This window comes from Rhipicephalus microplus, chromosome 6 (genome assembly GCF_043290135.1).
Source record: "Rhipicephalus microplus isolate Deutch F79 chromosome 6, USDA_Rmic, whole genome shotgun sequence".
Taxonomy (NCBI): Eukaryota; Metazoa; Arthropoda; class Arachnida; order Ixodida; family Ixodidae; genus Rhipicephalus; species Rhipicephalus microplus.
Genome location: NC_134705.1, coordinates 200268417 through 200285625, shown reverse-complemented (window position 1 = coordinate 200285625; position 17209 = coordinate 200268417). Strand labels below are relative to the sequence as shown.

The following is a 17209-nucleotide window of genomic DNA, read 5'->3' as shown; positions in this document are numbered from 1 at the left end:
ATGCAGTGAGCAGACACTTTACCTGTAGTTAACTTTATCGCAAGCCTAATAGCGTTTTCATGTGCAAAATTATTTCACATTTCACTGGCAACCATATTCTTCTAGATTGAATTGGTTGTCACTGTAAAGATTTAATGTATCAAAAAATTTTTGTTGTCATCAAGCCTTCTGTAACTAAAGTACATGCGAATGATCATTTTTTAAGGCAAGTCAAGAGCACAAGAAAACATCGACCGTTAAGAGGAGATGTTCAGAACGCTCTGTGTCTTTTTTTCACTGTCCATGTTGTTTTCTTTGGTGCGCTTAAAATGTTTCCGTGCGAACAAACTCCTGTCCAAATCTTTCTTTTGTGGACTAGTGTGTTTTCTTCTCTGGCTATATTATAGTACAGTTATGTGAAGTACAGCTTGGGCTTGTTAGTTGCAAGGGTTAACTCACTAGTATGGCAGTGTTTGTATTTTCACTGCCACCATGTAGTACTGCTAGTAGTCATTATAGAGTGAAGAATCTGCGTGTTGCACTGCATGTATTGGTGTGAATCCACATTTATGAGTACATCTGCAATATTTATGAAAAAGTAGATATAGTGTGCTATAATAAGTAAGCGTCATTATATTTATGACAATTAAGAGCTAATAACTGCTGTTTCATTGTGGCTGTCTCTTTGTGTGGCTTCATACCACAACACTATAAAGCACTGGGCCCAAGTATGACACTGATATCTCACGTATCCAATGATTCCGCTCCCCTTCCTTTGTTAAGATGAAGGAGAGAGTACGAAGCGTAGACACCCTAATGCTAAAGAAATCAGTTCTAGCCTTGAGGAAGACAAGTCCACTTTTCGAAACGTCGACTCGACACAACCCCTGTTTACGGATTTTTCATCGCAAGCTTCCGTCTTCTCCTTCCTATTGTTTTTTAGACTACAAAAGCTTTAATTTGGACTTCCAGCCAACTCAAACTTTAGCTATTATTGTCTTTTTCAAGTTGTTCCTGGGAAATGTTCTTTCCTTGCTGTTTGTTGCCATGTCTTGAAGGAACTCGCAGAGATTCAGTTTGTGCCCATCACCTCGCCTCACTTACACCAGAGGGCACTGCAGGAAAGGCTGGTGGCCTACCATGTTGGGCAGCTGGGCATTGTCTCGTAAGTGCCTCTAATGGCAACCTTTTTTTTTACTTCTTTTTATGATGACTTCGTGAAAATGACTGGCATGCGACCGGAGCAGGAATGGCAGCCCATTTAGTATGAAACTTTTCTGAACCTTGTTGACATGATAAAAGGTGACACTAAACGTAGGCCTAGCATGTAGCGATGCTTGCATTATACAGTGCTGTGTCTGCATTAGAGAGGACAGCATGCTTTCATGTTACACTTTATATTTTTTTCCTATGGGCTCGTGGATAATCAACCAAATATAAGGAAAAAAAATACAGCATATTCACGGAGTGAGTGATGGTGAGTGGACGAAGCTCCAGAGGTACATCGGTAAACCATGAATCCTCCGTTAATATTCCCCAGTTGGTCATTATGTAAAGACGGCTAGCACGGACTCCAGCCGTTTTCGGAGCCCTCCGCTCCACCGCCTTTTCTTTATCGTTCATACTCGAAGCACACAGACTGCCGGCAAAAGATGGAGCGTGCCAAGAGCGAACACATTGTAGCGCAAGAGCGAATGTGGTCTCCTATCACATGAGAGCATGCAGAGGAGTGGAGCGAGTGCCACAGCGCTATCTAGTGAGCACTTTGTGTACTAGTGGTGGCTAGTACAATGCCGAATTTGTCTACGCCTCAAGGAGCTTTGCCATCTAAAAAAAATATATATATATTTAGAGCCACGCACTGCTCCTTAGGGCTTTCAAAACACTTGAGTCATTCGGTGCTGTTTCATATACTGCAGTAGTATCTCGTAGAACTCCACATAGGTGAAATATTTTGGAGACTGTATGTTATTTGGCATTGAGAGTTTTAATATGTGTTTTTCTGTGTTGTTTTTCAATTCTATTTTGCAGGTTGTTTTACATTAAAAGGAAGGTTCTCTTCTGTGACCATCAAATGGATGTTGTCTCAGAAAATGGCCGTGATCCAGTTTTGGAAATGCTGAGTTAGTTTTGTAATTATAATACATCTCTTCTTCAATATAGTTTTCTTTTCTTGCTAACATTCACATTGGGCTGAACTACGAAGCGTACACGAGACTTTTGATGTTGTTTTGTAACAAAAATAAAAAAAAGTTTACTGGAAGTTACATCTAGCACATCTCCCAATTGACAGACCTACTTCAGCTTTCTAGTGACTATGTCATTCTGAAGCGAAGCGTAAGGCCATCTGTTCGATACTTAGATGCATTCTAAATAGAGCACGTTGTAGAAATGGTTGTGCATTTAATTTTGGGCGAGCATAAACAATTGCAGATGCTGAATGTGAAAATTAATTTGGGGGTTTCTTTTATGGTGATGTTTGCATCCCTTGTGTTGCTGCGTGGTGTTAAACACTATCAATCGATCAATCTGTTGGTGGCAGTGCAGGAAAACTATTCATTGTTGTCGAACCTTCTTGTTTTAGAAAGTTTTGTGAATTATAGGCGATGGCCCAACACCCTTTCAAAAACTTTTTAAACATTGAAAGCTAATTCTGAACTTTTTACCTATTTAGCATCCACAAGCAGTTTTGCCTGTAGAAAAATTATTACAAACTGCTCATAATTTCGTTCCTTTTATTCAGAGTGCATTTAAGTTAAAAATAGATACCATTTGAAATATAATATAATTAGTATGGAAATGATTTATTTAGTCACTAGTTTGATGAAATATGTAACTACCGCTGATACATTATTATATTGTCACGGCTAAAGGCAGGGCAAGCAGACAGAGGACGATGAAGTGATGAGCGTGGACAGCACCCACGATTGCTCCGAGGAAGACGACGTCGAAGCGGCTGCTCTTTTGTTCTGTTAATACAGACCTTGTTTTTCCTGGTCGCACCGTTGTCCTGTATCCTGTTATTTTCACCTCGTGACATTCGTGGAGGTGCTGGACTTCTTCAACTGATGCTTGGGACACCTCCGTGCCCTGGCACTTCGAGTCCATTACCGCAACCCGTTCCTGCAGTGGATACTCCTGTCCACCGCTACAGTCGCTGACAGCGAGGCCTCAGTCCTGAGGCAATCCCCCTCGAACTTCTCCAGCAACGCACCGTGCCTGAAGAAATGGCTACTGGAGAGCCTTCACAGCTTACTGTTGAGCAGCCTCAAATTCCCGAGACCTTTCATGGTGAGGTCTATGAAGACGTTGAGGACTGGTTAGTCCAGTATGAGCGAGTCGCGAGGGCCAACCGCTGGCCCACTGAATCACGCATTTACTTTGCTTTGGCAGACAGCGCTTGTACGTGGTACGAGAACCACGAGTCAACGCTGTCTTCATGGGATGAATTTTGGCAGCAAATTCTTGGGACATTTGCAAACACCAACCGCCGAGATTCTGCTCTGCAGCTCATCGAGGCACGCATACAAAAACCGAACGAGAGCGTCGCCATGTTTGTGGAGGACATGACCGGTCTATTTGGGCGGGCTGACCCCGAGATGCCTGAAGGTAAAAAACTCCGACATCTGATGAGGGGCGTGAAAGAAGAGCTGTTTGCCGGTCTCCTATGCAACCCGCCAACAAGCGTAGCGGAATTTATCAAAAAGGCTATGACAATCGAGCGAGCAGTGCAGCAACGGCGCCGATACCACAACCAACCAAACAACACATCTTTCAGCCTCTCTGCTTTGACTGCCAGCAGTGAGTGTTCTCTGCGTGAGCTCATTCGTGAGGTCGTTCGTGAGGAGATCTGAAACCTCCTTGTGACTCTGCAAGAAAATACCGTGGGTGCTGTCCACGCTCATCACTTTATTGTCCTCTGTCTGCTTGCCCGGCCTTTAGCTGTGAGAATATCTTATTAAAAATGCAGCAGTTGGTTTTGTTGCGAAGCTTTACTTACTCGCATTAGTAATCTTTTTCCTGAGACATTTCATTTAGTGCCACGAATATGATACAAGTGGGCATTACAGGGTTGGTAGTATAGTTGCCCACAATTCAGTACAAACTTGCAACTAGGCCAAAAAATTATGACAAGTTGGCAGTTACCATTACCAAAGACACGCATGTGCAGCACTATAGAAAGGTTAAAAACAAGGATAGTGGCCTCGCTTGTCACAACTGTTTAAAATTTGTTCTGCAACTTTCAGTCTTTTAGGATTCAGGCGTTCTTCTCTCTCCCTTTTGTTCTTCCAGCTTCTCAGGAGCCACCTGTGAAAAAGGAGTTTGCGCCCCACTTCCACCCCAAGGCTGTTTTTGCTCTGGTGCAAGGTCACATTTCTGACCCCAAGATTGAGGTTAGTCGGCAATTTCACGTTTCGGTTGTTCATATAGTGCAGAAATTGACTGGCCAACTGCAAAACCTCTCTAGCACTCCCAAAATTTCTGTTTAGGATAGTGAAATGCAAATATAGAAATAAGCATTATCAATCAAGTTTGTTGATAAAACAAACATGTTTTATTAAAATACATCAGCAGTATTATACACTAACATTCGTGGTATAACATAGATGCTACACAGGTGCTCCTTCACTTCATGTGGCACCCGTGCATTTAGGAATACAGGAACCAGGAAAAGTCTGGACAGTAGACAGGGACTACATGACTTATTGCTCATCGCTGTGTAGTCAACACTTCTTAATTGTTAAAAACTTGGAGAGGTATACTTCTTATTTCCCATAAAAATTTGCAACTTTAACACAGTTTCATGGCTCTTGTACATTTTGTTTCTAAGATTATTAGAATCCTAACAAAATATTGACGGGAGGAAAAGGAGCTAATCTTGCTGACTATTGGCATGCTCTTTTTCAGGTAATCTATCCAGAGACTATAGAAAGCCAGCTCCAGTCGGCTGTGGACAGATGTATGGCACGCATCAAAGCCATGACTAGGCAGGGAGTCAGAATGGTAAATTTTCAGCTTTTCTGTTTGTTGTCGTTGTGTGCAGCATTTGGGAGCACATATTCTTCGTGAGCGCTCTTGTGCTGCTGTTAAGTTGTCATACTCATGTCAGCAGCGTTTCAGTTGCATCTCGGTGATATTGAATCATGCGACACATCTGCTGCAGGTTGTAGTACACTCACCGGCAGTGTTTTGGCGCTGGATATGATACACTGACATCATTTTACAGTCACCATCTAGAGCACCAGTACAACAGGGCGCGGTGTTTCTCAGTAGGATGTAATTTTGGACGAGTTGGTGCAGAGCTTACATCATGTTCAAGCCATTTCGTGCCTTTCAACCTTCACAGGAGCCACTTGTCATCAAAACACAGCTTTTCATGTTCATCAGATATCTCTTCATATGAGTCTGCCGATGCACAGCTGCTTACTTAGCAAATGGATGTTGACTGCAATTTGTATTACTCTAAGGCGGCCAGATTTACTTTGTATGACATTCTAATGTGTTTATATCACATTCATTACATTAACATTGTAGTGAAATTGACCCTTTTTCCTCATCCTATTTTAGATCATTTTCCCATGGCAAATGCACTTTTTCTTGACTACTGACATGCAACTCGATGAAAGCTGTGAAGAACTGAGGAGCTCCTTACAACAAAGTAAGCATTCTTCTTTTGGGGAGTGGAATATTGTGCTGTTAGAAACAGACAATGTATGGAGCCACAACCCAATCGTCTTACCATCAAACCTCATTATAACAAAGTTGCTCCTTACAAGAAAATAAGTTTGTTATATCCAAGAGTCTGTTACGTATAAAGCTTTATTTCTAACACACTCTATTACAAGACTTTTTTTCATTTACTTTGTTATAACCGATACTTTGTTATATTCATGTTCATTATATTGAAGTTTAATTGTATATCAGCCACATCAACTGAGTTGTACTCTTTGTCTGTTAAATTTTTTATTTACTTATTTGTGTATGGTACCCTTAAATTTTTCAACTGGAGTATTTAGAGATTTCATACCCTGACCATACTACCATTCTAGTCAGCTGTGGCAATAGCGAAAGTTAGGTAGCTGCTAAACACGGACTGTTTAAAAACTATTGTGTTTTACAGAAGTTAAATTATGTTGACTGTAAAACTTTATTGCATGTCTTGTCCACTTCTCGCTCACCTGACTAATGGCATAAATATGATCCCTTGTTGAATATCATTTTAGTACATATATACTAGCCATACAGTGCTCTGGGTAGACTGGTGTGAAGTTATTCAGGTGGGTCTATCCAATTTTCTAGTTTAGACAGAGAGGCAGAAATAGAGCTGCACTGGCCTTGTAATGTGTAAACCACATGATCTAGTTGTCTAGGTTGTGACGCGCCATGTATGGCTGATCGTTACTCGGGTGATGTGATCAAAGTAGTAAATCTGTGGCCAGCTAACGATATGGCTACAGCTGATGATATTTTGTTTTGCACCATACTTGAACAGTATTGATTATGATTGATGTTGTGAACAGAATTTGGCTGGAACACCATGCGCTAGTGTTTTGCTGAAATTGCACGTGCTGAAAAGGGCACTGACCTCATTTTGGTTCTTTCCTACAGTCATTCCCGAAGAATTTGTCGTTGAGTATCAGAAGGAAGACGGCTTGTTTGGTGTGGTTTTGGATGGTTCACTGCCGCTGGTATCCTCACTGGAATCTGGGGACGAGTCGGTAACCATTGGTGCCAAGGTTCCATCTCACGTGCTCAGCTACCTCGAGAACCATTGTCCTCTGCTTGTCCGGCTGCTCAAGTTTATGCTTCCAAAGGTAAGCAGTTAATGCTCGTGCAATTGATCCCTTAGATCCTCTTTTTTGAGGTGAAGCTCCTTAGGGTCGAGCCATGTCCGCCATAGTCCCCCGATGGCGATGACGCTCATGACAATGAAGAACAGGCATGCCACAGACCACACATTCTCTATTTCCCAGGTAATCGAAATTGCTGGAGCCCTCCACTACGGCGTCTCACATAATCATATGGTGGTTTTGGGACTTGAACTCCGCATAGTCGTCAATATATCAAACATTCTCTTTCTACCATCACGGCACAGCACCTGCAACCTACCCAATATATGTCATGACGATAACTGTGATAATGAAGCACCTCCTATGCCACTATGCCATTTATCATCCTGCTGATAAGCGAGGTACGCACTACACATCCGTAAGGCATTATGTGTACTTTGTGCTGTGGCTGATGGCGATGAAGAATAAACACATTCCTGACAACATATATAGATATCACAAATGATGACTTGCTTGTGCAGCATATGAAATCGCAATATGCTTCGAGATGCAATTCATATGACTATAAACAATCAGGGGGACGTGTATGGACCCTGTCTTTGTGAACTTCAGATTACATCTCATCAAAGAACCCTTGGCTCTTCATTTCGCTGATCATAAGGCAGTGTTGATGAAGGGAAAATGAAGTTCGCACTTCGATACAGTATACGACCAACAAAACAACATTGTATATAGTAATGTGCACACATGTTCTCACTCATTTGCATGTTAAAGTGGTTAATGTATGATGGATTCATCTTTACCTGAATGATCCCCCAGACCTTCGCCCACTCATCGTCGTTCACTTCGGGGATATGCTGTAATTTTTTATTCCAAGCCTACCTGCCACAATAATGCAATGGCTGTGATGTGCTGTGTTCGAGCATCAGGTTGAATTTTACTACCATTGCCTCTTTTACTGAGAAAAAAAGCATCCATTCGAAAAGAGTGGAATGGAGATTGGGGAGATCCTATAGTAAACTCAGCAAGAGAAAACCTAATTTTATTATAAGTTCTGTGCACTTATCTTGTGTGCACTTGTCATGTATTTATCATGAAGGAGCCCTGCAACACTTTTTGAACATGGTCAGAAAACGCTGCCGATCGGCAGTAGAGGCTCCCGACAACACGCGAGCCAAATATTATAGCACAGCACGCGCCGAGTTGACAATAAATTATCGAAGTCAGCTAAAAATTGCTTTCTCTTCTCTCGACAAATCACGTTATTTGCCCAAAAATCACACGTCAACGACCCATCTATCAGCCATTGGCTGATTTGAACATGGCGCGCTCGCTCGTTACAGAGATCGCCGCAAGAGGCCGATACTTGTTCACATGTGCACGCGCGATCACACTGAAAAAGCCACACATTCGAAGAAAAAAGAAAAGAAAAAAGTGTTCAAGGTTGCTAAGCGCACGTGACGTTTTTCTGTGGCCCTGCCATCTGTCCCTGCTTAGCTCCCAGCACTTTCGTCGGGACGACAGAAGAGAGAATGCAATTTCAGCATGCGACAAACCTTTGGAACTCCACTTGCCCTGGACTGATTCTTGAAATTTTTGCGGCGTTGAATTCGTGAAGCAATAAGCTCTTCCAGTGAATTAATTCCCTGGTTACTTGAAAAAGTGTTTCAGGGCCTCTTTAAGTAAAGCCGGACAATGTACAACAGTGTTCATCTATTTGGCTTGGGGTGCTTGCAGCATATCTCAGAAGACCTCTGGGAAAGCTATCATATTATTGTCACAATAATCCCTTGATATTCATGGCTTCATTATGACTGCAGAATATTCATTAGGATGGTACATACTGCAAACAAATTTTACACTGCTTTTGCTGTGTTGTTGTGTTGAGCATCACATGTACTTGCAGCTATCACATTACTGTCACAATAATCCCTTGATATTCAGGGCTTCATTATGACTGCAGAATACTCATTAGGATGGTACATAGTGCAAACAAATTTTACACTGCTTTTGCTGTGTTGTTGTGTTGAGTATCACGTGTGCTTGCAGGCTCCCAGGAGTCCACAGCTGGAAGATGGCGTCAAGTATCGAGGTCTGCCCCTGGACAATTTATTAGCGCACGTCTATGGACTCTGGATGCAGCTGTCAACTCCACAGAGCCATGCTGCATGGACTGCCATGGCTCTTCGTGGCTCCTCGAGCCCCAATGTGGTCTGGGAGGCCCTGAGTGGGGCAGCAGGCCAGCGAGACTGGATCAGTGTCTTGCTCATTATGGAGTTTGTGGATGCCTTGGATGGTGCGACCGGGAATGATTTGGTCTTCTACAGGCGCTGCATTCTCAGCCTCTTGGCTGGCTCCCGGCTTGACATGGAGCAAGGTCCTATGGATAGGTAAAAAAATAAAAATTACATCATCGTCATCGTCTTTATCAGCCTTACGTTATGTCCACTGTAGGAGTGAGATTGCCGGAGCCCCGAATCAACCTATCATGCATTAGCTCATTTCATTTTATGCCTCCAAATTTCTTAATTTTGTCACTCCATCTAATTCTTTGCCCTCTTTTGATACCTTGCTTTTCTCTTGGCATTCATTCCATCACTCTAACTATCACTTATCTGTCCTTCTTATAACAAAACCTGACTTTTCTCTTAATATCACTTGGTATACCTGAATTCGCTCTTTGTTCTCTGATCTAGTATCGCAAACTCTGTTCATCTGTTGTCTTTCACAAACTATAGCTCTTTCAGTAAGAAAAACGCAGACGAGTGTGCTTGCCTTTGCTTTTCTTACTTCGCAATGTATAATTTGTGCATGCCATTTTTACTAGAATTCTGGTTTGAGCTAGTTGGTGGTGGTTCCTAACTCGGGATACTTTTCGCCCAAGTTGAACGAGGACACATAATGCAAAAAAACAGGACGGGCGCCAGACTTTTAACTACAGTAGAACTTCGATTATACATCCCCCGGTTTCGCAGTGACCCACAATTTACGAAGAATCGGTTTGGTCACAGCAAAATATCCATAGAAATAATGTATTGAAAACCTTGTTTATACAACGAAGTTTTACGCCAACCTTGCATCTTACAACAACTTTCAGATTCTGTCCGAAAGAAAAAAATACCTTTACTTGAATCAAACGTTGACCAAATATTCACAAGTTCAAAATATGAACTTGCGTTCCCCTAGGTTGACGATCGGAAAAGCAGAGAGTGAGACAGGCTATCTTCATACAATGGAAAATTTATTCTCCTGGAAGTTCATAAGCTTCTACATACGCCTTGATTGCGTATGTACATATAAGAGGTCCTTACCTAGTCAAGTTCTATTCACACAGGGTAACTTCCGAAAAGCTGATATTTTCACGTTTTCGGTTCATGGAAACTTCCTGGTCGACATACAGCTGATCTTCTTATGCCTTTGTCGTGCTCGCAGTCACAGGCTTGTACACGCATAAGGGCACAGCGTAGCTGTTTTCACCATGCAAAATTACTATCCCTCGACATTAACGCTCATTCCTCTCGTTCTGACCATCCCCAAAAGGTGGAAGTCTTGCGATGTTCAACTCGCACATGTTATGATTCATTCATTCCCCGAACCTCACAAGACTGGAAGAATCTTCTGGGATCAATCACGTCAATTGTTCATCATTCTCATTTTTATGACGTTTCAAACTCAAGTGTACTGCTATGCAACTAACCAATTATGTTATTCTTCTCTTGGCGAACTGTCCGATTCTTGTTTGGTAAGTTAAAACTGCTACTGTAACTTGTTTTACTATGTTAATGTGCTTTCTCACGAACAGTCTGATTCTCGCCTGTATAGTTATAACTTGTACTGTTATTTTTTAGCTAACATTGTATTTACAGAAGAAAGCTTGTGTTGTGTTTCGTTTAAATGTACCACTCCCCTCTATAATGCCTCTGGTCCTAAGGGTAATTCCAAATAAATAAATAAATACATAAATAATAAGAGCTGGACACCACTAGTTGCACTTCACAAGGCAACAAATTACAACGTGCACAGCTCAGTTGCGCACGAAGGCGTTCTATAAAATCTCGGCGGTCTCTCACCATTATGTGATAGCAATGACACTGTGCCTGACTCTTCTGACAGGAGGCTGTTGGCAATGCGGTCTTGGTTTCATTCTCATATGCAGGTAATTTTCAGACTTGGGTGATTGGTAGAAAGATGCACATTGCATTAGATTTTTTAAACTTGAGAATAAATTTTTGCTTGCACCTCCTCCAACTGAGTAACCCAGTCATTAACTGCCACTGGAAAAAATAACTGAATCTACCTTCTTTGCAGAGGCACGAGGTCGTGCCGTTGGCTTACTCAGGCAGTCTGTACCTGCTATTTGGGCAAGGCTGAGTGCCGCTACTCTAATCATAGTTTTTTTTATTATACGATGCCCGGATTATACGATGGTTATTCGTGGTCCCCCGAAAGTTGTATAATCGGGGTACCACTGCAATATTATTCCACAGTGGAAAAGAGATTTTTATAGATATTTTCATAAAGTGGTTGGCTTGTGGGACAAAATCTTCTTTCTGCTGTGGAATAAAATTATTTGTAAGTTCAGCACCCATCATCTCTGTTTGTGTTGTGTGTCCTCGTTCACTTTGTGCCAGAAGTATCCCCAGTTACGAACCATTTTTGCCATTCTTGCTCTGTCACTGCATTTAATATTTGCTTCACAAAACAAGAGCTTTAATATATGTTTGTTGGATCCACACTTGTCTCTTTTATAGTGGAGCTCTGAGGTGCCAGTTTCTGAGCGGTGTTGCCGTTGGCATAACTAATAGAACGAAAGATGTCGAAAGAGAGCGATAGCAAGGAGAGAGCGAGGAGGAGGAACCGACAGTGCCAAGATGACAGGTCTTGCAATGGTCATCTACGGCGCCACAGTAGGGCACTTCATTGTGCATCGGCTGTTGTGGAATGCGCTTCGGTGCACCCTTTCGCCGTCTGCCACTTAGTGAGGCAGTTGCGCTGCACTCCATCTACGGCGGTAAATGTGAAATGGGATGCACGAAACGGTCTGCACCAGTCATGCAACTCATGGTGTTATTTTCTAAATGTAATCAGTACCTATACACAAAATAGTCTCGGCCAGCTCTTTCTGAGCAATGAGTGATGCAACTGCTAGAAATGTGTCATCTGTCACTGCTGCTAAACGAAATGCCCAAACAGAGGACCAGCGTCGTTGACGCCAGAATCCAGAAGTGTGTGCTGCTGAAGCAGAGGCATCATTTGCCTCAAGTTATTGCTAAATCAGGACACCTAAACAGCTGTGTTCAGAATTTTATTAGGCAGTATCGTAATCATTGGTGAATTGTTCTTGCCGTTTTAATCATGTATGGCTAAAATCTTTACTCGAGCAATTTTTCTTGCGAATTTGCTGGTTTTTGTCTCTTTTTTTCTCATTTAGTGACACTGGACCTTGGATGTATGCTATGAGGATCAGAGATCTTCGCTTGCGGTTTGACTGCATGCTGGCAAATTATGTACACTGGCCCGACACATATGCGCTTGAAGCTCTAGAGGTGCTGAAGTCGGAATGCCTGTATGCTGGAGACATGGAGTTGCACAAAGAAGTTTCTGCAGAGCTCGACAGGTTCAATTTGTATCAGGAGGTGAGTGCTTTATGTATACCTACCACTTCTTTTGTTTGTGTTTTTGTTTTCTTGCTGCACTTCCTTCAAATGTAATACTAGTGGGCTTGTGTGAATATTTGAGGCAAATATTCGAACAAATATTACAGTATTTGAATTTTCTGTTATTTGAAATTAAATTAGTGAAAACATTAAAGTATTTCAAATGAACAAATAGATGTAATTAATCCACATGCAAGTTTATGTAAAGGTGGTTTCACTGCAGTGAAGGGTTGCTAAACTGTGAGAACAATTAATCAGGGGAAATTCACACTGCAACGAGTTCCTATTTCAAAGTTAAATGAACATATTACCCTCACACTGATTCATAATTATTTAAGTTTAAAAGCATGTTATACCAGCTTAATACCAGCTTATATGTTTTAAGTGTAGTAAGTTTGATAACTTAGCATGCTTTATGGGTAATAACTTGCACTCTAGAAGGTTAGTCAGGTCATGACAAATAAGCCCATTTTTTTTACAATAGGTAATATATACTGTCTGAATTCGATTTGAAATTATTTTACCAGAATGACTATTCGCTTCGAATCTAAAATTTTCTATTCGCACAAGCCTAAATACAAGGGATAGTAATGTGCCAGAAATTTCATGCTCATCTGAATACAAGTTTGAGGCTTGTTAGGTGTGAACTTCTGACAAGTGCTCAGAGTTTTTGCACACCACAGCAGACCACTTGCAAAGTGAATGTACAACTTGCCCCACTTCAGCCAACCCCACAGATGTCTATGCTGATACTGTACTTCACTTATTCATATAACCCACGTCCCAAACTAGGAACCAAAGTAAAATAAAGAGTATTGCTATGAAGCCGTCTTTCTTGTTTTGCTGGGAAGCCAGCTTGCACACCACAATGCACGTGTATCCAGCACCCCCAGTTCAGCTCTGAATTTTCTGTATACTTAGTTTAGGTTATACGTGACAAAATCCAGTTCATGGCACAGACCGATCCAGCCTCCACTTGTACATCTTTCTTTGTGAGATGCGAATGCACTTTTACTGTTTCCTGAACAAAGTTGGCCATTTAGCAAATTTCTGAAATCTTACTCTGTTCACAATGACGAGCTTGTACAATGACCTATCATGTCCACCAGCTAGTTTCTCTCATAATGAAATTTGTGCTCATTGTTGCATCTGAAGATACTGTAAATATTGTGACGATGGAACGCGTTTATTTACAATATGGGTAATGCAGAGGTGTAGCTCAGCCAAGGATCCACAGCGTCGCTCGCGAGCCAGTCCAGTCTCTTCCTCCTCTTCGTCGAATCTTCGCTAGCGCGTTTCACTTCCCGGTTCGCAGACGATGCCCTCTGGGCGAGTCACTCAGATGGTTGATGATGGCAAGGTTTAAGGCGCGCAACGTGTGTCAGTTGTGTTTTGCTAGAGCGGCGACCATTGCTTGTGACGCTCGAGATTACGTACGTGACGTCGCTGAGGCGGTCAAGAATGACGAATGGACCGGAATAGTGAGCCAAGAACTTTTGGCACAAACCACGTTTGCGGACTGGTGTCCATAACCACACAAGATCGCCCTTGCTATAAGATACGGAGCGATGGCAGGCGTCGTAACGTTTCTTAGAACGCTGCTGGGATGCCAAGGTTCGGAGGCGTGCGATGCGACGGGCTTCTTCTGCGCGGCAGAGCGTCTCGGCTGTCGAGGTTTCCACGTCTAGTGTAAAAGGTAGTATAGTGTCGAGACAAAATCGTGGGGAGCGAGCGTACAGCAGGTAAAATGGAGAGTAACCTGTAGTCTCATGCTTCGCGGTATTGTACGCGTACGTGATGTAAGGTAGCACTTCGTCCCAGTTTTTGTGCTTAGAATCGACATAAATAGACAGCATGTTCGTGAGAGTCCGGTTCGTGCGCTCTACAAGACCATTGGTCTGCGGGTGATATGGTGTGGCATGGCGGAAATTGCAGGCAGACAGACGCAGGATCTCTTCAACGACGTCGGCAACGAACTGACGTCCGTGGTCGCTAATGACAACGCGTGGAGGACCATGGCGGAGAATTACACAACGAAGCATAAACTGCGACACGTGCATGGCCGTTGCAGCAGGTATTGCAGCAGTTTCTGCGTAGCGCGTTAGGTGGTCAACACAGACGACGACCCATCGATTGTTACTGCTCGATCGTGGAAATGGACCGAGCAGATCGACACCAACAGTCTCGAAGGGAGAGTTAGGAGGTGGAACAGGATGGAGAAGTCCTGGCGGCGTAGCCGTGGGACGTTTGTGTCGTTGGCATTGTTCGCATCCAGCAACGTATTTTTCCGTGTCGTGTCGCATCTTGGGCCAATAGAACCTTTGCTGGATTCGTTGAAGCGTTCTGGCGAAGCCCATGTGGCCGCAGGTTGCGTCGTCGTGTAAGGACCGAAAGACGTGAGCCCGTAAAGTGCGTGGAACAACTAGAAGCAGACGGGCGCCTTGTCCGGAATAATTCTTCTTGTAAAGGACGCCGTCATGAACCACAAAAGAGCTTGGGTTTGCGTGTTCATTTGCGGAGGCGAATAGAGAATCTAAGGAGCGGTCCTCTTGTTGGGCTGTCCGGAAAGTCGCGAGATCAGGGAACTCAGAGGCAATAGCGCCGATATACTGGTCGAAGTTGTCAGCGTCGCACTCCGTCATCGGTAGAGGAAGGCGCGATAGGCAGTCGGCGTCTGCGTGCCGGTTACCGCTCTTGTAGCGTACTGTGAAGTCGAACTCCTGTAAGCGCAAAGCCCATCGCGCCAGTCGTCCAGATGGGTCTCGGAGGCCTACCAACCAGCATAGAGAATGATGGTCGGTGATTACCGAGAAGCGACGACCGTAGATGTATGGGCGAAACTTGTGCACGGCGAAAACAACTGCGAGGCACTCCTGTTCTGTGACTGTGTAATTTCGTTCTGCCTTGCTCAACGAACGACTCGCGTAAGCGACCACGTGTTCAGCATTGTCATGGCGCTGAACGAGCACTGCACCAAGGCCGATTCCACTGGCATCTGTGTGAATTTCCGTTTCAGCAGAAGGATCGAAATGGCGTAGTACCGGTCCTGAAGTCAGTATGAACCGAAGCTGCTTAAAGGCTGCTTCGCAATCCGGTGTCCAGTGGAAAGGGACATCCTTTTGCAGCAAGTCGGTCAGTGGTTGTGCTTTATCAGCGAAATTCGGAACAAATCGACGAAAGTAAGAACACAGGCCCAGGAAGCTACGCAACTCCCTGGGGGACTGCGGCTGCTTGAAGTTGCTGACAGCGGCGACTTTCTGCGGGTCCGGTCTCACGCCATTTTTATCCACCAGGTGTCCCAGAACCAAGGTTTCACGTTCTCCAAAGCGACATTTTTTTGAGTTCAGTGTAAGCGCAGCTTCCTCGAGACAGGTTAGAACGAGGTCAAGGCGATGATTATGTTCTTCAAATGTTCGGCCAAAAATCACGACATCGTCCAGGTAACACAGGCAAATTTCCCATTTGAGGCCCCGTAAAACGGTGTCCATATATCTTTCAAATGTGGCGGGGGCATTACACAAGCCGAATGGCATAACATTAAACTCAAACAGACCGTCGGGTGTAACAAAGGCCGTCTTTTCTTTGTCAGCCGGATCCATGGGGATCTGCCAATACCCGGATCGCAAGTCCACCGATGAAAAATAGGACGCTGAATGCAGGCAGTCGATGACATCATCGATGCGAGGAAGCGGGTACACGTCCTTCTTAGTTATAGAGTTGAGACGTCGGTAGTCAACGCAGAACCTCCAGGACCCATTTTTTTTCTTGACCAAGATAACAGGCGCGGCCCAGGGACTTGACGATTCTTGAATTACGCCAGAGGTTAGCATCTCGCTGACTTGCTCTGAAATCACCTTGCGCTCTGACGCGGAAACTCGATAAGGTTTCTGTCTGAGGGGGTGCGCAGATCCGGTGTCGATCTTGTGACGAGTGCGTGTGCTGGGCGTCTGAGGTCTATGCGACTTCCGTGCAAAATCAAATACTTTAGCGTGCCTGGCCAGCAGTGTAACCAACACTTTGCGCTTATGCGAGGGAATAGACTTGCTAACCATCTTATAAAATTCGTATTCCGTGCCGGATACATCAGCATAGTTCGAATTTGCCGCATTGCTGAGAACTCCTATGCAGATACTGCACTGCCCTTCAAACATGGCAAGGCGCATTCCCTCTGGTAGTACAACAGACTCGGATGAGCAGTTAACTACCCATAATTTAGTTTTTCCCTCGGTGAGAGACACAACGCAGCGCGGCAGAAAGATGTTTTTCTTCATGCAAGGCAAAGGCAACGGCTCAATCACAATATCAGGAGAACTGAAACTCGAGTCGGCATTCGAAGCAGCAACGGGCACGCTGGCAGTAGACCATGCTGGTAGAATAGTGTCTTTAACTACAACGAGTTTGTCGTCTCCGCTACGCTGAGGCTGCTGGGCGAGGGCGGACAACAGAACCTCGCCTGCCCCGCAGTCGACAGTCGCACGGCACTCTTGCAAGAAGTCAATTCCAAGGATAACGTCATGCGTGGAATGAGCGAGCACTGCGAATTCTGCCTTGTACGCTTTGCCAGCAACACGAACAGACACAGTGCACACACCTACTGGACACAAAGCCGTGCCGCTGACTGCTCGAAAAGTAGAAGATTTATCCCAATAAAACATAACCTTGCGGCCAAGTCTCTCCTTGAAAACTAAACTCATTACAGAAACTGTTGCACCGGTGTCTACCAGAGCCATCGTGGGAACATCGTCAATGAATACATGAACCTTGTTGTGAAGCATGTGAACT

The 17209-nt window shown here is 43.8% G+C and overlaps 1 protein-coding gene across 2 annotated transcripts in view; it reads left to right on the top strand.

Moving 5' to 3' along the window:
* Positions 1-17209, top strand: part of Sptz (zinc finger FYVE-type containing 26 spastizin) — a 97177-nt gene that overhangs the window by 41833 nt on the left and 38135 nt on the right. For both annotated transcript variants that reach the window (XR_012884412.1, XM_075867566.1), the window contains exons 19-26: positions 1038-1144; positions 2011-2102; positions 4273-4373; positions 4888-4983; positions 5548-5638; positions 6589-6794; positions 8820-9160; positions 12202-12406. Coding sequence is in view for 1 of the 2 variants with exons in the window: in XM_075867566.1 (XP_075723681.1) it covers positions 1038-1144; positions 2011-2102; positions 4273-4373; positions 4888-4983; positions 5548-5638; positions 6589-6794; positions 8820-9160; positions 12202-12406 (1239 nt within the window). In the remaining variant the exon portion in view is untranslated. The remainder of the gene's footprint in view (positions 1-1037; positions 1145-2010; positions 2103-4272; positions 4374-4887; positions 4984-5547; positions 5639-6588; positions 6795-8819; positions 9161-12201; positions 12407-17209) is intronic.